General features: G+C 39.8%; 1 protein-coding gene across 2 annotated transcripts in view; it reads left to right on the forward strand.

The window, feature by feature from the left end:
• LOC111861290 overlaps window positions 1-22,285 on the forward strand; it is a 350,133-nt gene extending 327,848 nt beyond the window's left edge. For both annotated transcript variants that reach the window (XM_023845727.2, XM_023845726.2), the window contains exons 5-12: window positions 387-503; window positions 6,188-6,338; window positions 8,741-9,058; window positions 12,483-12,578; window positions 15,113-15,242; window positions 15,804-15,970; window positions 17,274-17,387; window positions 18,988-22,285. In XM_023845727.2, the coding sequence (XP_023701495.1) occupies window positions 387-503; window positions 6,188-6,338; window positions 8,741-9,058; window positions 12,483-12,578; window positions 15,113-15,242; window positions 15,804-15,970; window positions 17,274-17,387; window positions 18,988-21,816 (3,922 nt within the window). In that variant the 3' untranslated portion in view covers window positions 21,817-22,285. The remainder of the gene's footprint in view (window positions 1-386; window positions 504-6,187; window positions 6,339-8,740; window positions 9,059-12,482; window positions 12,579-15,112; window positions 15,243-15,803; window positions 15,971-17,273; window positions 17,388-18,987) is intronic.
• The last annotated feature ends 54 nt before the right edge of the window (window positions 22,286-22,339 follow it).

A 22,339-nucleotide genomic window follows, 5' to 3' on the forward strand; every position in this document is an offset into this window, starting at 1 on the left:
CATCAGTTTTTGGTGTCTCTCTTCGTCTGATGCCTACCCTTTGACCTGTCCAGCAAGGGAGGCCCTGCCAGTAGCTACGCTACCGCTGGTATAGCTCTCAGGGTCCTTGGCATACTCAAACCCCCTCACCACGATAAGGTGGAGACACCAACGAGGGAGGCTACTAACAGAGAGAATAAAAATAATAATGAAGTTTTCAGTGTGCTAACTTGAAGAGGCAGTACAGGAAACTCATGAAAAATCATGCACATGAACTATACATTGTAGAGTGGGTGGACAACATCAAACAAAGTTGTGTAATGAATCAGCTAGTTGTCATATTTCTCTAGAGAATACCTTGAGCTCTTTGATTAGTGTTGCACAAATTTATTATTATTATGTTGCAGTGGGTTCCTCAGTGAGCTGGAGAAATGTGGACTGGATCCAGTTCTTGTGGCACAGTCCTTTGTAAGGAACAACATGGGGTTTTCTATATACACACAATACTGCACTAATTATCCAAGGTGAGTACAATCCTTTGATTAAATCAAAAAGAGTGAGAAAGGTAAGACATGTAACATGCATCAGGAAGATGTGGTATATATAAAAGTTCAATCACACTACCTTAAGAGAACAGACTTTTGAGATACTGAGGTGTATATGGAAGGATGGCGTAAAAATTACCTGAGAGGGACTTGGGAGTAGGTTTATTGATGGGGTTTTGTGAACACAGTAAACAACACAAAATATTACATTGTAGCATTATGTTGCTGTACTGTTTTGTATTATAGAGTTCCTAAAGCATGTTATCCTTACACAGGGATCAGTGTTGTACACAGACTTTATTCATGGCACATCTAGTCGCTTATTGAGTGCATGTTTGAAACGTGCTTGGTCACCATCAGACCTTAAATCTTGTTGCTTAAGTATAAGGGAAAGTCAGTAGATAGGTCATAAATGGATATAAAACATAAAAGAAATGATATTTGAACCTGAGAGAAAAAATTTATTTCTCAACATATCCTTCACCAACATTGATACACTTGTCCAATCACTTTACCAGTGCGTCAAATCCTGTAGCATAGGAGTCTTTTGGCTGTTGTCTCAGCCACTTCCGTGCCTGTGTTTCATCCTCTTCATCATCAGTGAACGTTTGCCACCAAGGTGTTTTTTTAGCATAACAAACATATGGAAGTCACCAGGGGTCAAGTCTGGGCTGTAAGGTGGGTGTCCAGGAAGTTTCGACTCTAGTTCTTGAATTCCCTCCTGGTTTGCTCAGGCTGTATAGGGTCTGGCAGTGTCATGTTGAAGCATTACCCCTCTTCCTAGTTTGCCTGGACGTTTTCTGCAAATTGCATCCAAAAGCTTCAACAGAACTTCACAGTATGATGCAGATTTTACGTTTTCACCACACTTCTGAAAATGGGCTAACAGTACTTGCTGAGAATCCCAGAACATGGTAATTTTTTCTCTGTCCTTCAGTTCTCTGGGCACCCACCATGTGCACACTTTTTTGAAACTTCACATGATCATGCATTATGCTGTATGTTAAACCATGGGAACAGCAGTTGCTTCTGTCACAGTCTCAGAAGGTAGACCAGGTAAGGCATCATCTGGGACTTCCAAACGTCTTTGAGAGATTTTCTCAACCTGGTTATGAACTGCTTTACACGACAAACACTTCCAACCCTAAATGGGAAACATTTGTTTATGAATAGCCTTTGCATTGAGTCCTTTTGTCCAAAAAAATGCACAAAAGAACACTTCTCTTCTGTAGTATATCCTCAGGCATGGTTGCTATTTTGACTATTGAAGCCAGCCTATGAACATGTGCATGTGTATCTGATACCTGGACTGTCATGAAACTTGACTGTGCTGCTACCTAGTGATACACACACAAAACCTGTTACTTCCATTACAGCTGTTTTAGTTCCATTTGTTACCTATTTACTGTCATGATTTTGAGTGGCTGTATGTGGGGGTTTGGATTGAAGACAGATTTTTTAATTACTTCAACAAATGACTCGTGACTACACATAGTTTTAACAGTCTCACTGAATTGTACACTCCTAATATCACTTTAACTACAGCATACACAAAGTGTTCTTAATCATCACTATTTTTTCCTGGTAACTGCTTCTAACAGTGGAGATTTTTCGGCTTTCATGCTACACCATTGCCGGCCGGCCATTGCTCACAACTGAACTAACTGCTCCGATTATGTTTTCTCTTCAGAGGCCCCTACAGTTCTCTCGGTGTTTCAAGTGACTGACTCGCAGGTAACCGGCGATTTCACACCAACCTTGCAGTAGTCTTTTCTTCACAGACGGACTCTCAACTCTTCTTTGCCATCCTTAATTTCTTCTTTAATTTCCTGTAGATTGGCTTTCACTTGGCTTCCATCCTGGCCAGCATTTCTGCTTGGTTGGCTATCATTTAGCCCGGTATTTCTTCGTGGATTTTTGTTTCTGCTTGGTTGTGTCCATCATGGCCAGCAGGCGTTCCATCATTTGTTCCATCTTTGTAGTATGGCGGTATAATGATCAAGATCAAATGCAGTTTTCAGTTCAACCACTTTTGACACCAGTTGTCACCAGAATGTCTTGCTGGCACCTGAATAATGAGACAGATTTTAGGTATATTTTGAAAGTCGGTGCCTGGTGAGTTTGAACAAAAAATAGGGACCTTTCATAGGGCCTTCAAACACAAAATTGCTATTTTCTTGAAAATATGTAAAGTGATTTTGATTAAATTTAAGTAGTAAGTAAAACTGCATAGGTGGGTAATTGTATGACCTGTTGTTGGCCAGGTTCTTATGTGAGGAAATGTTTGATGTTTTTGCATTGATTTTTTTTAACTTTGTAAAAAGCATTTAGTCTATACAATAAATGTAGGACATTCATCATAATGACAAAAGCCAGAGAGAACTACTTTTAACTAGTGAATGTTAAAACTTTTTTTTTTTTTTTTGAATGGAGCTCTTAAAATTTGTATTTGGGTTTCTACCAACAGCAGCAATAATTTATGTTTCATACTAAGGAATGCTTGTTGTTTCTACTGTGTTTAGGCATTTGAGTTCTTACTAGCAATAACATAATGACAAGTTTTGTATTTTCGCTTTAAAGGCCTGATGGTGACTGACCACCAGGCAGACGTTGAAAGGTAATGCTCTAGGCTTGTATTTGGTTGGTGCTTGATTCAAATCTTGGGCTGGACCATGGCTATCCTGTCTGAGGTTTCTTGTTATTTTTCTCAGTCCATGCAGTCATGCTGGGATAGTACCTCAATTAGACCACAGCTCTTCCCTTCTAGACCATCCCTAATTTATCAGCCATTCCCAATTTTAGAACTATGTACTCTTGATGCTGAAAGCGTCATTAAATACCCTATGGAAAAGAAAAGATGACCAAGCAATGTAATATGTAGCTGAAATATTGTATTTAAGCATCCTGTTACACTCTATACAATATATGATATAAATTCCGTCCTAAGTGTAACAATTTATTGTAGGTCTTTCGTTTTGCTTTCTTCTACACTACATGTTTCGGCCGCAAACGGCCACCATCAGGTGTATACACTCACGTAGCTGTTACACTGCACCCAGTTTAAAATTTAAAAACACACAGGTCTTCCCAATTGGCTAACAGGATCTACTTCGCTGATATTTGTCTGATTTGTACATCATCTTCACCCACACAAGTCAATTTTGACATTCATGAACTGGCACTTTTAAAATCTTCAGTTCCAATTTTAGAAAATTCCTTTAAATTTTTTTTTCTTTTTTCAATTTTTCAAATTTAAAATTCTCAGGGTTACTTGCCCCCCATCTATAGTGCTGCAGTGGCTACTTCTTGTTTTCAGCACTGTACAGGTGTTATTCTGCGTAGGCTCCCTGTGTGCGTGCCGCTGCTTATCTTTACTATGTGTGCTGAAAAGTATCTCATATGTGACTTGAAAAACGTTTTGTGTATAACATTGACTGCTGTGTAGGGATGGTAGTGTGTAGTAGGCAAGGAACGTTTAGACTCCATAAAAGTGTGGGATTTCTTGATCACCAGAGCAACTTCTCAATTTCTCAAGGATAATCTTCCACCATTGATTTAGTTCCCTAGTTAGTTAATTTGTTAGTCAATTTTTTAGTCAATTTGTTAATTATTAGTGCCGTCCCTGAATATAGCTGTTTGGACCAGTAGATTTTTACTGAAAATTTGGAGCTCTACATTTGGCTGTCTGGTCCAAACAGAATGAGTACGGTTATAAATGAATAAACCTGGATGGGCACATCCATGGGTATAGAAGGTTATGTGTACCGCAAAAGTTGTAATGCCCCCAGCTTGTACTCAGATGGCTATCTGTTTAGATCTCATGTGAGATATCAACTGTCCTGACTGAATCTTTTTTGTGGTGAAGCTCAGGTAAATGTCACAATAGCACATGAAATTGGACCAAATACTGCTTCCTTTGATGTTCTTTCCAAGTTATATTATCCACTAATCATTCTACAATTCTGAACTATGACAACATCATTAAGTAAACCATAAATAAATAAATAAATAAATAAATAAATAAATAAATAAATAAATAATAAATGCAATATTACTTGTGAAAATCTCAGTGATCATTGATGCAATATCTGGTATAACTGAACATCCTCGTCTGTAGTGAAGGAAGTGGAAGAGGTAATCTTTTCATTAGGAGTAAAGAAATGTGGAGTCAATCTGAGGGCTGTGGGGAGACTGTGCCTCCAACAGACTATTCAGTGATGGGTTGGCTTTTTGCCTTGAAGACATTCAAGTACTCATTCTCCTCATACAAATAGTCAAATATGACCAGGACTGATTTTTTTTTTAAAAAAATCATAATTGCCGAACACTTACTTGCACATATCAGTCTTCAACATACTCCCCTCCGGAGTCAACACATTTTTTCCAACGTTCTGGAATCATCCTGATGCCCTTTTCAAAAAAGACTTGTGTTTGGCAGGGTATCCACTTCTGAACATTCTGGATGACGGTGTCATTGTCCACAAACCACATGCCTTGCAAGTCTGATTTGAGTCTTCCGAACAGGTAGAAATCACTTGGGGCCAAATCAGGACTGTACGGCGGATGTGTCAGAAGGTTCCATTTCAATTTCCGGAGGGTTTCCATTGTTGTTTTGGCTGTATGGGGGTGTGCATTGTCTTGAAGGAAGGCTACCCACTTTCCACCTGTCTTGGATCGGATCTTTTCCTTCACGTCTGTTGGCAGGAGGTCTGAATAATAAGCTGCATTGACTGTTCTGGCATCTGTCAGAAAGTCTACATGGATAATCCCCCTGCCAGTCTCAGAAGAACGTTGCCATCACTTTTCCTGCTGAACGGCTCCTCTGCGCTCTCTTGGATTTGGGAGAACTGGTATGCTGCCACTCACGTGATGACTGCTGGGACTCGGGAATGAAGTAGTGCACACATGTTTCATCGGTGGTCACTATAGACTTAAAAAATGCATCACCTTCATCTTCAAACTGCTGTAGGAGACGACTGGCAGCTTGCGTGCGCACCATTTTGTTCACGTCCGTCAGAGTGTGTGGTACCCACCATGCATTCACCTTGCAATAGTGCAGGTGGTATTTCACGATGTCTTCTACACTACCAATACTGATGGACAGCATTACTCCAAGTTCCTTGATAGTGATGCGTCTATTCTCATGAATAAGCGTGTCTGCACGGTCAATCTTTGGCTCGGTGACGGATGTTCGCGGCCAACGATTATGCGGTTCATTCTCCATGTGCTCTCTGCCCTCTCTGAAGCACTTACACCACTCAAACACACAGGTTCATGAGAGACACTCTTCCCCATACCGTTGTTGGAGTCCGTGGTGAATTTCAGCAGACGGGATGTTTTCTCCAAAGAGGAATTTGATCACAATGCGTTGTTCCACGCTCCATGGTACCTTCTGTTCGCTCATCATTCTAGCAACTCCCAGAGAGGACTGAACAGGTTCTTATCTGAACAGGAGGGAGGGTAGAGATTGTGGCTTCACTCTTTCAAGGTCACACAGCTGCTGCGCAGTGCGGCTTGTTTACACACAAATCAGTCCTGGTCATATTTGAACTACGTTGTACATAAGGACTGGTAGGTTATTTTTCAGATATTTTTTATGCCTTATTGTTGAAAATGATAATAATTGTCTTTGGACCTATGTTAGTAATTTAATCATCTTACAGGACTGTGTCAGTCCTCACAGAGCTCATGAGGCAGGAGGCAACAGTTCGGCTGTTTCGGGAGAGACAGGCAGCTTTGCAGCATACACTGCCACTGGGATCATACCTTCTGAAACCTGTGCAGAGGATCCTGAAATACCATCTCTTGCTTCAGGTATTAATTCATACTGATTATTGTTGCTATTTAATAAATGCTGAAAGTAAAACTTTTAGGGATGCATCAGAAGCATTTATAAGTATTTATCCCTGTAGATTCTTCAATTTTATGATAAATTAGTCTGTTTTGGTGTTTCCCCTTTAACCCTTCAGTTATGAAAGTAGTGTTTCCAGAACTGAAACCCTCATGTATGTACATTAAAAAGCTGTAGCAATAATTTTGTTACTAATTTTATAGTGCTAAGGTTTTGACCTCTCATGAAAAACATATAGATGGGAAAGTATATGGTGCAAATGGCAAAAAACTGGAAATATGTGTGCACTTTTTTGATTGAAAACTAAGAGGAGGAATTTACGTTTGAGAAATAAGTTATGAAAACATTGACTGGATTTAAATTACTCATGTTAGGGTCCAATGATAGACTTCTGTGAACAGGATGTTCAGTCTTTGGGTTCCATAAAAGCAAGGAACTTCTTCACCTACTGATAAAACATTAGCCTAGTGGTTAGCACTCCTTCATATCCAAGGGTCTCTGACTGAGATTCTCCACCCCCCAGTTCCGCCGAGGAAATGTTGAGATGGCCTCCATATAGGCTACAACCAATACTATTGTCATCCTTTCCAGTTCATCATTCACAATCACCCTGTTTGACCCCACATAACTCCTGTAATTGAGAAGTCATAAGGTAAGAAAGAAATACTGGTTGGTCAGCCAGTGGGTCACTGCTTTATCATCATCATCATCATCATCATCATCATCATCATCATCATCGTCATCGTCGTCGTCGCCGCCGCCGCCGCCGCCGCCGCCGCCGCCACCGGCACGACAGCCCTTTGTGAGCCCTGCCCTTCCTCAGGATTGCTCGCTATTCTTCTCCATTCGATGCTACATTCCTCCAGTTCTTTACACCCAAAATTCTTATGTCCTGCCACACACATTCTTCCCATCTCAATCTTGGTCTTCCGACTTTCCTGTTTCGTACTGGTTTAGTATGAAGTATTTTCTTAATCGTTCTATTCTCACTGGCACATATTATGTGTCCAGCCCATTCAGACCTTTTCACCTTTTTAAATCCACTAATGTCTGGTTCATTAAATAGTTTGTATAGCTCATGGTTATATCCCTTCCTCCATATTCCATTTTCTTCCACTGGTCCAAAGATACATATCTTAGGATCCTCCTTTCAAATATTCTTAACAGTCTTTCATCTGATCTTGAGAGTGGCCAGGTCTCAGAGACATAAGATAGCACCGATCTTCTAAGTACTTGATACATCATAGTTTCGGTTTTCCTGAGTATTATTTGGGATTTCAGGTGTTTCCTAAGGCCATGGAGACATTTATTTTTCACAAGTACACGCTTTTTTATTTCATCACTGATTTCATTTTTACAGTTAACTTCTGATCCAAGGTAAGTGAAACTACATACAGCCACAAATTTATGTGAGCCAATTTCAATATATGCAGGTCCATTAGCACAGTCTTTCTTGGTTACCGGCATGTACTTTGTTTTATTTTGGTTAATTTGTAGATTCATCTTGTTTGCTGCCCTTTCCAAATTAAGAAAAGCTTCTTTCATAGATTTTTGTGTTCTACCAATTATATCAATATCATCTGCAAATGCCAAAATTTGGACTGACTTATAGAATACACTGCTTTATAATAGATGATATATGAGGGGCTACCCAAAAGAAACCGAACTTATTTTTTTTTAAACTTATTTATTCAAATTTTAAGGACAAACCTTCAATCCCTTTCAAAGTATTCTCCACTTACACTAATACACTTGTCTAGTCTTTTATTCCATTTTTCAAAACATTGTCTAAATTCATCTTTTGAGATGCTTGACAGCGCCTCTGTCGTTTTTTTCCTTCACCTCAGCAACATCAGCAAAACTCTGAAAAAAAGTTTTGATCATTTCGGGACTCTTCTTTCAAAGCACAGCATGCTTCCATGCGACCTTGTTTTTGTTCAGCAGTCAGCAGTCTTGGCACGAATTTTGCAGCCACCCTTTTCATTCCCAAATCTTCTGTTAAATTCGCTGAACTGAGCTCCAAGTCACCCCCGACAGCTCCACAATTTCTTCAATGGTCCGTCGTCGATCTTCCTTGATGATTTCACGAATTTTTTCAACATTTTCATGTGTTCGGGCCATTGCAAAAACGATGATCATACAGAACAGTTGTCACTATAAACTCTGCTCTGCCGAAACTAGTCCTTACCTTCTGAAGCAACGGTAGTTGGCTTATCAACTCAGGAATGTTAGCTCTATGCGCTCATAGAGGCAATACTACAAAAGCTCTGTCCACAAAAAAATTAGTTCGGTTTCTTTTGGGTACCCCATCGTAAAAGAATAAACAGGTAACCAAATCTTAACAACAATTAAATGTTGTTTGCAGAATATAGTGAAGCACTATGTTTATGAAGCGGAGGGATATAAGGACATTGTGGATGCTCTGTCAGCTATGACAGGCATTGCCCATCACATCAACAACATGAAGAGAAGACATGAGCACGCAGTCCGTGTGCAGGAGATTCAGAGTCTTCTCTATGGATGGGAAGGTGAGGACCTAACCACATTTGGAGAGCTGTGTGCAGAGGGAGCATTCCGTGTATATGGAGCTAAAGCTCTGCGGCATGCCTTTCTGTTTGACCGTATGCTGCTCATCACCAAGAAGAAGGAGGAGGGGATTCTCGGCTACAAAACTCACATCATGGTGAGTCATGTGTTACATGCATACTCAGATTTGTGTGGGGTTTAGATTTTGCTGCTGTGGTTACTCAAGGTTGTTCAGCTCAGACAGTATGGTGCTGAGGCTTGGGGAACACTAGTTGTTACATTTATGGTAATGCAAGGAAGAATGCACTGTAGCACATGGACAAAACATGGCTTGAAACCTGGTCTTTTGCCAGTAAAGATTGTTGCTGTGTATTGTGGAACTATGACAGCGTGAGTGTGGCTTATAATGAGGACTTTATTAGAGTAACAAAAACCATTAGGGTTTTTCCCTCTATACCTTTGTCACAATGGAATGTATGTTTAAGATTTTGTTCCCCATCAAACATCTACTGTTTTTTGGTTGATGCTGACTGAAAATTTGAAGAACCTTAGTTATGTCAGTGACAGAAGAACTTAGACTTGAACATGAAGCTAGAAATAATGACTCTTTGTGAAACAGGCAACTGATCACAAAGCAAAATTGGAAGGGTTTATGAATTCACTTCTTTGGCATTTCTATGTGTTATTGAAGAATGAAGAGAAAATGTGGTATCAAGCAGACTAATGGTCCATTTTCATGAGCACATATTGGTAAAGCACATTTCATAACCTTTGATCTGTGACAACGTGATGAACATAAAAGAGATGACCGCTGTGCTACTAGTATAATGTTACAGGCATCAAAAGTAGAAATGGTTTGGATCCTATCCAGGTTTGTTTATAAAGGGGATTGTTTTCATTACAAATGTGGTAACTTAAATTTCATTTGATTGGGTTAGAAAATTAAACTTAAAGGATTCATATACAGTTCAAGTGCCTCTACTGTACATTGTGTGTTCAAGTTCTAAGGTCTCCGATTTTTTTCTCACACAATAATCATCCAAAAAATTTGAAACTTCTGTCACTTTTCAATGTAATCTCCCTGCAGCCGTACACATTTTTCACAACGCCGATGCCATGATTCCATGGCCGCTGCGAACGTTTCTGTATAAGTCTGTTTTGACCACTGGTGGTGAGTCTGTGTGCTTCCATTTAGCTGACTGGCGCTTCGTTTCAGGATTGAAAAATGGCATCCATGTCTCATCCATTGTCACAGTTGATGAAAAGAAAGTCCCATTCATGCTTTCATCACGTGTCAACATCGCCTGGCAAATTGCTATGCGCGCAGCCTTGTGGTCGTCCGCCAGCATTCGTGGCACCGACCTGGAGGACACTTTCCGCATTCGCAGGTCTTCATGCAGGATTGTGTGCACAGATCCCACGGAAATGCCAACTTTGGAGGCGATGTTTTCCACACTCAATCGGCGATCTTCCAAAACAACTTTCTCAACTCGGTCGACCATGTTGTCAGACCGGCTGGGGCAAGGCCGAGATTGTTTTGGTTCGTTGTCACATGACGTTCAGCCTTCTTTGAACTGTCGCACCGACAAACGTACATTTCTCACATTCATGACAACATCACCACATGCCTCACTCAACTGGCGATGCATTTCAATGGGTGTCACACCACGCAAGTGGAGAAAACGAATGATTACTCGCTGTTCTTGTAACGAAAACGTTGCCATTTTAAGTATCAAAAACACTCCTCACTCTCGTCGCCACCACTAGAGTTCTGTGTGCTGTACAGTGCTGCCATCTCTGTCACGCATTCACAAAGAGGACACACGTATTTTAAACTAAACCGCATATGTCTATCTGCTCCCAGTCCTGAGAAAAAAAATCGGAGACCTTAGAACTTGAACGCCCCTCGTATGATACATTTCACAGTTAAGCAATTATGTCAGTGGTTGTTTCACAACCATTTTATATGTACATAACTCCAAAAAATTGTGTGTATTTCAGTCGTGCCACTTAAAACAACCTGTAGCGTAATGGTGTCAGTGAGATTAAAATTGCCTTGGTTGTTAGTCTGTTAACTTCAATTTGATATTAGTCTGTGCATGTCTGCCCCCTAAATTTCAATTGCATATGATACAATGTGGTGCCAAGGTTTGAATTTTTTTTTTGATTGCTAATGGGGTGGGACCAAGTCCCTTGTACTGCGGCCACTTCTGGCCTATTGTACCTGCCCCAGATGATAGGTGAGGGTCATTGTGAAGCAATTGGTGGAATGAAGATTGGCAGGGGAAACCGAAGTACTCGGAGAAAACATGCCCCAGTGCCACTTTGTCCACCAGAATGGTATCATTCATATAGTAAACTGTTTGTCATTTGCTACAGTAGCAGTCATAACACAGTTCTTAAGAGTCAGCATCATGTCTCAAAGTCGTAGTCTTTCCAGCTGCCTTCTCATAGTTACAAATAACAATGTTGAAGCAGCGCAGTTCAGAATATGCCTCAAGAGAATTGACTTTTCATGTGATCATGATAGAGGATAGTACACAATATCGATCTAACACATATTTAGTTGAAGAAAGCAGTCTTCTGGGATTTGGCACAGTGTATAAGTGGTGTTAACCGACGTTTCGGAGGAACGTATCGCCTCCATCTTCAGGGTAGAAGAAAAATATAAGAATTCTGCAAGCGAAGAGACGTGAGAACCGGTAAAAGCAGACTCTTTTANGAGCACACCAAGTGTTGAAATAGAAAGCTTTTTCAAAGAATTCAAATGTATTACTACTCCCGCAGGAAGTTCGAAGTGGGACAACAAATATATGAAATTATAGCCTTAAATTTCCTCTTTAATTTCATGCCAAAAGAATTACTTTACACAAAAAACAGCTGTTCAAAATACCATCTAAAACTTAGAGCTGCAATACGCGTACTCTGCACCAACCCCGGCAGCATGTGAGAGAAACTGCCGGGGTGCAGTGCACCGAGCCCGGAACTGAAGGGTTAAGAAGCACAGTGATCTTATGAAGTGGTTATATCACTGAACGTAATCATGAGAACCTTATTTGTGAAGCCAGTGAAGTCAGCATGCATTATGTGAAAGTGAAGTTCCCACCCAACCTTTGTGTAAAGTTATTTAAATTTCTAAGATGTATGACTGGCACTGATAAGGCAGGTGTGTGGGATGGAAACATTTACATGCCAGATATGAAGAGAATTCTCAGGATTGGTCAGGTGCAAATGCAAGAATGGGCAATTATTTGCTTAGGAGCTGGATTCAGAGATTTTAGAATGTCTGGCACAGAAGTCTTAAGAGAGAACTTCTATAGTTTAAGAAGTTAAATATTTGTCAGCTATTTACAGTGACCGAAAATATTTTTGTGTATAATCTGAATATTCCTGCAGGCTGGATTGAATTTTTCTTGGACCATATTTTGCAGATCCTTTTGCTAAAACTGTGGAGACATATACAGGTGGCAGCATTCTTAGTACACTTTCTAAGACTTTGAAGTTGTCTGTTAAATCTCTGAATCAGTCTTTTCACTTTGTATTCAAGAAGGTAATATGAATATGCTTATATTTAATTTCAGTGCTCAAATCTGATGCTGATAGAGAGTGTTCCTGGAGAGCCATTGAGTTTCCATGTCATCCCATTTGATAACCCAAGACTCCAGTACACACTACAGGTAATAGACTTTAGTATGAAATAGTTTTGACATGAGGTCATCCTCCATTGCTTGATTGAAAGTGACATTTACCAGCTTAGGTAATTATACCTGTTACAGTCTTGCTGACCTTAGCCATTAATCTTCTTAATCAGATTTTAATCAGACCACACTGACAGCTGGATGAATATACCAGAATTTTACTGAAAGCAGTAATTTTCTCACTGTATAAGTCGGATGTATAAATTGAAAGATGAATATGATGATGGGAGGAAGCAAGCAGATTATGCTCTAGCTGACATGTAATTGCCAGTCCTATTGCAGATATAATATTGTTGCTTTTATCAGTGACTAAAATGCGGGGTAAGATTGGCAATTGTACTTATTAACCACCTACAGGTGGTAACTACAAATAATTATTACACTCTTGCTGTTTTTCACACTACAAAGCATATCATGCTAATCTCTTGAGTCTATCTTCACTAGTCTTCATGGACTTATAACACAAGAACTATAAAAGTCTCACTAAATTACACACTCCCAGTATTGATGTACTTTGGCACATGTAATGTCACACAGCCTTCCGATTCTTATTCTGGCCACACTGGCGTTTCCTTGGAACTTCGGAACTCAAGTGAAGTCCATCTATCACTCCTCCAGCTTATGACTGACTTGTAACTGCACCGAATGAATTCTGTCACTCTTACTTATATAGATGCGGAACAGACATGGACCTGCAGTAAACACATGTTATGTGATCGCTATCCAGTCAGTCTATTGGCGTGTAAGTTGGATCTACAGAAAACATGTCTTCCTCTGTTGTTGCATGTTGGACCATGTTTGCAGAGCTGTTGCGTGGCAATGCATTGATCAAATCCATTGCAATATTATAGCATGTAGGCTCATTGCTGGACAAGGTTCCTGAGTAATGGCTTTGCAAACAAACATGTTCAGAAATGATTGAATACAACAATGAGCATCGGTGTTTTCCGTGTGATACTTGCCATGGTGTTATGATCAGGGTAAGTTGGGAACTGAAGTTAGGCAGTCAGTGAAGAGAAGAGTAGGAGATTCGTATGAGATGGCTTCCAACCTGGGAGTTAGTTGAAGCAGTGAGTCAGTTTTGGGATATTCACCAGCTGGTAAGGACATAAGCAGAGGACATCATTGCGATCCATTACCAGGAAATGACTAGTGAAGACATAGAATATTTAAGTATGCTGCAGTTACAGTGATCTCTTAGAGTGTGGTAAACCAGTGAGGCTGTTATAGTTACTTGTAGTTATGAGTTGTGTGTATAAGTGTTAAGTAAGTCAAAATCACCAGTCCAAACCCCATCTATAGTCACACTCGTCACATGACAATATCAGTAGTTCATGTGTGGGCACTTTTGATACAGATATAATCAGTTCCATGGCACAGGAATTTCATATAGCAATTGATAGTTATTCACATGATCAAGAACTTCTGTTATGACGCAGCTAAGCTGAGTGAAGTTACGATCTTTATAACCTGTTTTACTAAGAACCATTTTAATATTGTCTTCAGTTATGTGCTCTGGTCTCTCAGTTGTTCTTTTGCATGGAGGTTTTCCAGGATACTTTTTTTTTTACACATAATACAAAACAAATTTCTTACAAACCCAGTAAATGTAAAAATATTTATATATCTTTTATCTTAGAAAACTACAAATGTGTACGTGCAGTGAATCAGCTGTCATTGTCAGCAAAGCAAACTATGAAGATATAATTTGCACATTGCCCATTCTAATTTAACATTCTACATCAGAATGGTCTTAACAGAGGTGCATATTTTTCAAGTATCTGTCACCTTAACAAATTTCAGGACACTGTGCTTTTAATTAATGTAGTGCAAATTTCATGTCTCACATTCTTCAGATTGCTATAGTGGTCTCTTCAAAGCTAGAAATTAAAAAAAAAAAGTTGTGGCTGGACCTTCTTCAGTTGGAATGACTGTCTTATCGCAGCTTATAAAAATATACGAGTTTGATTAAAAATGCTCATATAAGGACATTAGAAAACATGCTTCTGTCTGTAGACCTGTCTCTTTGGGAGCAATTCTGATGATGTCTAACCTTTTCAGGCCGTGACACAAATCATATATTAAGTAAATCACTTTTCTGGTCCAGAGCTGCACTGAGTCAGACAATTTAAAATTCAAACAAACTGGATTAAAGTGGTACTTCCACATATGCATGAAACTCCAGAGGATTTTTCTGTCAGGTTCAGTACACCATTCAGAAAATTACATCCCAAATAAATATTGGACCAAGTTTGACAATTTAAACTTTCAAAGCAAATGAACTGAATGGGATAGTTTAAAACAAATGGATGTCTGAGGGTTGAAACATTTCTGTTGAAGAAGTATATGAATGAGGTTATTGTAAGATTTGAGGCTTTCATGGTGGTGACTATGAAGAAAGCAGTCTTTTGGGATTTGGACACCATGTATAAGGGGGTTAACACCACTTATACACGGTGCCAAATCCCAAAAGACTGCTTTCTTCAATGAGGTTATTGTTTTGTCTTTTCCAGGCACGCAACCTGGAACAAAAGCGGGAATGGACCTTGCAGTTGAAGCGAGTGATCCTGGAGAATTACAATGCAGTGATCCCATCACATGCTCGGCAACTTGTTATGGAGCTGGGACAGAATCGTACAGATGGTGAGTAATCCCATTATCTGCACATCCTGACAAGAGAGCCAGCAATTTAGCTGTCTGTAATTATTCTTTGTAAGACCAGAGTTATCCATGCAAATAAGCATGAAGACAACTATCAGCAGTGTTTGTGTAGTTCATAAAATTTTTTCTCTTGTTTGAGGAACATAATATTTTTGTCTTTCTGTTGAAATGCATTCTTTCAGTGAAATATGTTACATGGTATAAGTGCTGTAATGCAAGAAGCACCACTGATTGTGTGATTTGTTAAAAGGAGTAACAGCTGATGGATTTCCATCAGTTATTTTTGCATATAAGATTAATACAGACAATGGATCTAAAATCGCAAAATAAAAAAAAAATTTTAGTGTTTTCCTGACACCACATTTAATGACTATTACTGTGATTCATTTGCTAGATTTTTATATGGCCACCATGTGGAGCTAAAGATCATGGTAAGTTAAAAGAGATTTCAAGTGATATATCTCACCTCTTACACCAGCCCTGTCTTACGTGCGAAAGGCTGAAACTTTGATAATGATAATTATCAATCATTATATGATACAGATGAGATTCTGGCTGACAAGGCAACCCCAAAACGCCAGCATTCTGCACCGGAGTACCTGGAGAAGAGAAAGCAAGAAAGAGACAGGCGAAAGTCAGAGACAGGGCTGAGATACCGCCTTCGTCGCAGCAGAAAGTCTGATGTGGGTTCTTCAGGTGGTGGCACAGAGGTGTGTATTGTGTGGTAAGAAGAGAAATGAATTGATATTTGGAATTAATGGAAGGGAAGTTCATGATATGAAACCAGTTGTAATTAGTTCATTTCTCTGATTTTCTCTTATGGTTATGAGTATCTTGGTGATGTATATGTGTGTGTGTGTGCTTTTACACCTCGCTTCTTCTGAGCTCGATAGCTGTCAGCTTGTTCTTTTACAGATGCCTTTGTTTTAGTGTATCTTGATACGTTTTTACTTTTGGTGGTATCTATTTCCACATTTTATTTGGTCATTTGTTTGGCAGTTATTGTGTATATTAGCCATATGTTCTTCATGACTGTGGTCTAAATATTGACTGCAGTGAGAACCTTGATTCTCATATTGGCCGTTATGTTTGAATTGTACTAATCATATCTGCCCCTGTTCTGATCTGTGATCCTGATATACATTCAATAGCTAGTTCATTTGTCATAAAACATTATGTCTGAAGCTTTTGTAAGTGCCTTAGCATTGGGAATTTTTATTTTTCTCTGCTACTTACTGTTGCTGTGGCATTGAGTATCTGCATTGAAATGCCTGACTGTTATATATTCACACTAGTATGTTCATTTATACAGTTTGAGACACTCAAAGAAAACAAAGATTTTAGAATTTTCATACACTTCATAGCCTCAGAAATTTTTTTGGGGGGGGGGCGGGGGGGATTCAGAAGTTTATAGTTGTTCAACCGGTCAAGAAATTCCATGCCCTTTATGGAACACAAACCATGTTTGCAAGAGTCTGCCAGTGGTTCCTAATCTGAGCTAAATGAATCCAGTCCACACATTTACACCCAGTTTATTTATGAATAAGATACAGTTTAATGTTAATGTCTGTGCCTAGCTTTTTGAAGTGGTTTCTTCCATGTTGCTCTTCCATTCACGTTTCCCAATGAAATTTACAAAGTACATACTTGAACAAGAATAGTTATACTATATTTACTGCACAGTTCAACAAGCATAAGTTAAACTTTTAGATGGAGCTAAATGTAGTGGTAATTGGACCATTGACAGGGTGAAAGAATAAGTGGGAAATGGTATACATAGAACAGAAAAAGTTCACTTGGATATAAGAGGAATGCTTATGGGAAGATAGTGGAAAATGTTGTGTAGACTCTCCCCATTATATATCTTATATATCTTATAAATCTTATAAATGGAGGAGGCTCTGTTATCAAAACAACCAGTTATGGTGGAAAGTGATGAAGTTCAAGCATCCAGAACAAAATCATAATTAGCTTTATTTCATGTTATAAACTGTTTGAATGTTGTGGTTCCAGCAAACTTCACCTTTACTGCAAAGACGTGGTCGTAGAGCTTCCAGTAGTAGCCGTGATCACAGTGAAAGCCGAGAAGAGTCCAATCGTTCCACTTCTCCCCATGCAAAAATGAAGGTGAAAAAATTGCCTTATTGATAGGGTCTTAATATTGCCTGCCACATTTTCTAGAATTGATCTGGAATTTCTCTATCCACTAATACTTCATACTCTTCGTCATCACTGTGTCATGAATAACTTTGGAGAGGTAGAGGAGAAAGTGCCTTATTTCTGAAATGAAAACTTTGATTCATATTGCGATTTTCAAATTAATGAGACATACTTCTTAGAAGCATGTGCTCTTCTTAATGCTTTTGCATGTATTTTATGACAAGGGAGGCTCATATTCCATCAGGATCGTAACTCATCATGAGATAAATAAAGAGTTAACCGTATAAGCACTTACAAAAGAAAGTTTATAACTGATTGAAATAAGATCAAGTTCTGATGGTGCAAGTGAACTTGATAACATGTATATTGTTATGTGGAGAACTTTAACACCAGTCTTTTATTTTGATAATTACTTAAAAGGAAAATAAACATAAGCTAATTAATGTTAAGGCATGAAGTTCGAGGGTCAGTCAAAAAGTTTTCGGAATGGTGGTAGAGCACTCTAATGGTAAGACATATGGCAGCGCTTACCTAATCACCTTAAAAGTAGGACTCTTGCGCGTATACACATTTGCTCCATTGATCCTGCCATTGTTGGAGGCAGCGGTGGAAGGCTTCTTTTGGAATCTTCCAGAGCTCAGCCATCACATTCGATTTTTGATGTCCTCCATGGTTGGGAAATGTGTCCCCTTGAAGCCCATTTTCAGAGTAAGGAACAGCCAAAAGTCACTCGGAGCGAGATCCGTAGAGTATGGTGGTTGAGTGATGACAGGAATGTTTTTTTCGGCGAGAAACTGCTGCGCAACAAGCAATGTGTGGCTTGGTGCGTTATCGTGATGCAGAAACCACTGTCCCTGCCACTGGTCACGCTGCTTCCTCCAAATTGCATCGCACAACCTCTGCAAAACTTGCATGTAGAAATGGCCAGTAACAGTACCAACTTCTTGCTCCAATTCCACGATGGTCATTCTTCGATCACATTGAATCAGTTGTCGCACTTTTCCAATCATTTCTTCGATTCTGGATGTCGAAGGTCTCCTGCTGCGCTGGTCATCCTCTTAACGTCTCCTGTCCATTCTTAAACCAGGAAAACCAGTCGTAAACTGCGGATTTCTTTAGTGTAGTATCACCGTAAACTTGCTGCAGGGCCAGTAGCGTCTCTGAAGCAGATTTTCCCAATTTGCACATGAACTTGATGTTCGCACGCTGTTCGAACTGCGACATTGCGCTGAATGATCAACACTCACGTCTAATTCAAACGGAACAGTAATGATACTGCACTCTGAAACCTGTCCAGACCTGTTGCGCCTGCGAGCAGACATGCTGAACTTCCCACCACAACAGTGTGTACGCTATCTTATTGCTGGTTCTCTGTCTGCAGGGGAATTCTGGGAACTTTTTGACTGACCTACCTAATGATAACACATAACCAATCAATGTAATATTTTTTCTCTAACAATAAACGGGATAAGTGACAAATTCAATCAGAATGTACAGAGAAACAGATTTCATACAATGTATTGGTTCCATAATTTGAATTACAGTGCAATATGTTTGTTATTTTCAGGATCGATTTGGCAGTTGGCGTCGCAAATCTGAACCAGGGTGCTATTCAGCAGGAGTCTCCAACAGTAAGAAGTCTCCAAAACTTGCTGTTGCACCTGTTACAGATAACCAGGAGGTGCCTTCAGAAGTTCAAAACGACTTGCATGAGGACATTAGATCAAGGGAAAGGAGAGTTAGTTTGTGTATTGAAAGTAGTTCTGCTGATTTGTGTGAAAATATATGTGGAGGGACTGCTGATGATAGTATTGATAGTGAGTATGATGGGAAATTAGGGACTCATAGTGCAATTATGTGTGAAGAAGGTGGTGATGGGAGGAAGGAGAGCAACGAGGAACAAGCAAAAACACTGGAGGAAATTGTAAGCCAGCTGCTAATGCAAAACCATGAGTTCCAGAAAATTTTAAAGAAACAGCAGCGCCATGTTAACTTGAGGCATCGTCTAACCAATTTTGTTAATGGTACTTCTGCTGGTTGTGGGATGCAGGATGAGACAACAGATACTGAAAATGATGATGAAGATGGAGTATATGAGACATTGAGTATAACTGCTTCAGCTTCTGTGGCTTCTAGACCGGGGGCTACATCAGGACAGAGCTACCGGGCTCACAGACAAGCCCACATGAGAGCACTGCGCAATGAGCAGAAGTCTATTACATCTAAAAGCCATCACTGTGAATCCCCTTTGCTAGAATCTGAGTATGTGACTTTAATGTGCCATAGAGAAGATGAAAATATAGACAGATCTCAATGTTTATCTAATACTAAGTTTAATAAAAAGGTCGATGCAAGTATGGAAGCTGTTGATCCTCTTCGAGGATGTTCTGTGAGTGTTTATACAAGCAGTGCTACAGATGTGGCCAATAAACGAGAGTGGCTGCATAGTCATTCAGCTCCAATTGATGAGAAGAGTGACAGGGAAGGGAGAAGGTGTACTTTTGAATGGGATAAGGATAGAAATGGTTTTGGAAACTATGACAATCTGCAGCATATCTGGGAAAGTGTGCGTAGACAACAGGAGGAGATTAGATGTTTGGCAGAGAGAGAGGAAAGGGGAGAGGGAGGGGATGGTGAAGATATATTGCTGAACCTTCGTCGTACTCGATCTTTCTCGTGCCAGGGAGGAGATGATGATACCCGACAGCAACAGCAGTGCCTCCCATCCTCCATGTCTCAAGCATCTCTGGATGCCACGAACATCCCCACTCTGCCAGCTGTATGGCTGAAGCAACAAGGTGAACATTTAGCTACTCCTAATAAGAAATCAGGATCTCTGCCACGTAGTTTTCAGCTAGGCCATGACATTCACACTCCTCCACATGAAGGAAGTTCCAAGGGAGGATCATTTAGATCTCGCTTACTAACCCGTGATGGACGTTTATGTCCTGACAGGCCTTTCACAATAGCATCAGACAAGCCACCAGAGATTAATTTTGAAGATATTGAACGTTACATAGAAGAGAGTAATACACGTCATGTTAGGCATAGATTCCCTCTGAATGCAGGAGATACTACTGAAGATGACAGTATGACAGACTATACAGCAACTCCAAATACAAGTCTTAATGAATTGAATGTCCATCCTGAATATAAGATCTACAGACCAAGTGTTTCAAAAGCTTCTCTAAAACATGTGATCTCAAGTGTTAGCAACAAGCTTGCTGGGATGAGAATGAGTTCTGAGACTCTTGAGTCAAATGATGGTGAGGTGGAACATGAACGGCTGTTGCAGAAAGAGCGACGTGCAAGTAAGCTTGTATATGCCTTGGCAAGGCAGTATAGCAAGACCTTAAAACAGCGAATACGCAACATCATGGGTGAGGATTCTACAGAGGAATATTATGATGTAGTTCAACATCAAACTCCATCACCCGTGCAGACTTGTGCTCCAGTGTTGCCCATCTACAAGCAAGGAAGCTCAAGTCTTGGAGCTCGCATTGCCCATTGCTCCTCAGAATATGCAGACCCACGACAACTCTACCCAAACATTCCACCACCCCCTGAAGCAATGCGCAAAACATCAGATATGCGGCCTGATTCTGTACTTTCAGTTTCATCCCACTTTACAGCATCTTCTAGTGAAGGAGAGAAGACCTCTGGTTTAGGTGGAAGTTTAGATACAACTCATCCATCCTCTGTTTCCACCAGTACTATAGCACCTTGTAACAGTTCTCATGAATCTGTGCAGGGGAGGGCTGATGATGTTAATCTAAGTGATGGCTCTGCAGATAGCTATTATGAGCGTTCCTTTGAAGCAATAGAGTCATTTCTAGAAAATGAAATGTTTAGAGATTCTGCGGTGTTCAGTGATCATGAAGAACTTACAGATTCTTCTCAAACCTATAAAGACTGCAACATTTTTTGTGGAAATGATGACAGTGTCCCACCTCTTAGGTCAACTAAGAACTATAAAATTCCACCACCTGTCCCTGTAAAACCAGATGTTTTGAAGAACAAGCCCACATCCCACATGCCAGGATCTAAACCAGGGATTTTTGAAAAGGTGAAGAGTTTGGAAGAGAATTGTAGGTATCAGAAAGAAGGCAATCTTGTGCGTAGTCTTGAGGGTATTAGTAAATCAATCCTGGATCGTCGCCGTGAGCTGGAGCTGTGGAAGGCAAATGGTAACTCCTTATCCAGGGATGATGAGTGTGACACAAGTTCCCAACATTCCACTGCCTCTACTGTCATAGAAGTCAGCCCCTGTAAGGAATCCAAGGATTTCTCTGAGGAATCGGAAGAAAGTGGCACTCCAAGGGGATGGGTGAAACATGTAATAGGCAAGCTACAAGGGAGTCCCACTGATGGACTACAGCAGAGAGATCAGTGTTAGTAAAGACTCCTGACTGAATGGTAGTCATAAGATTGTAGATTTTAAACTGTACGTATATATATTATTTTACAGAATCTAGTATATGACTCGGTTTCTAAAACTGATGATAATTTGAACCTATTTTGTTGATTCAAATTATTGTTTGTCTATGATGTATTATAGGTTATGATTATGTTGCAACTTTCTTATTTGTTTATTTATACATTCAGTTTTTTTAAAAAAAAGGATAACAGTACTGTCTTCATTGGCAACTATTAGTTTATATCAAGTTTGACAAAAGCACAAAATAGGGACAGGAGCAAAAAAATATAAGTTTAACCAAGGTACGTTTTAACTTGAGACTAGAAGAGATTGACATGGTATCACATGAATCTTTCATTCTCATGAATGATAGTTTCTTTGCATACATTGAGAACTGAAAGTATGTGACAATAACTGAACATAACTTCCAACCACTGATATGGAAGAACAAAACTGGAACAATAAGAAGTTGCCTCCATAGTACATAGGATTTTGAAGCCCT

The sequence above is a fragment of the Cryptotermes secundus genome, unplaced genomic scaffold, assembly GCF_002891405.2.
Source record: "Cryptotermes secundus unplaced genomic scaffold, Csec_1.0 scaffold132, whole genome shotgun sequence".
Lineage (NCBI taxonomy): Eukaryota > Metazoa > Arthropoda > Insecta > Blattodea > Kalotermitidae > Cryptotermes > Cryptotermes secundus.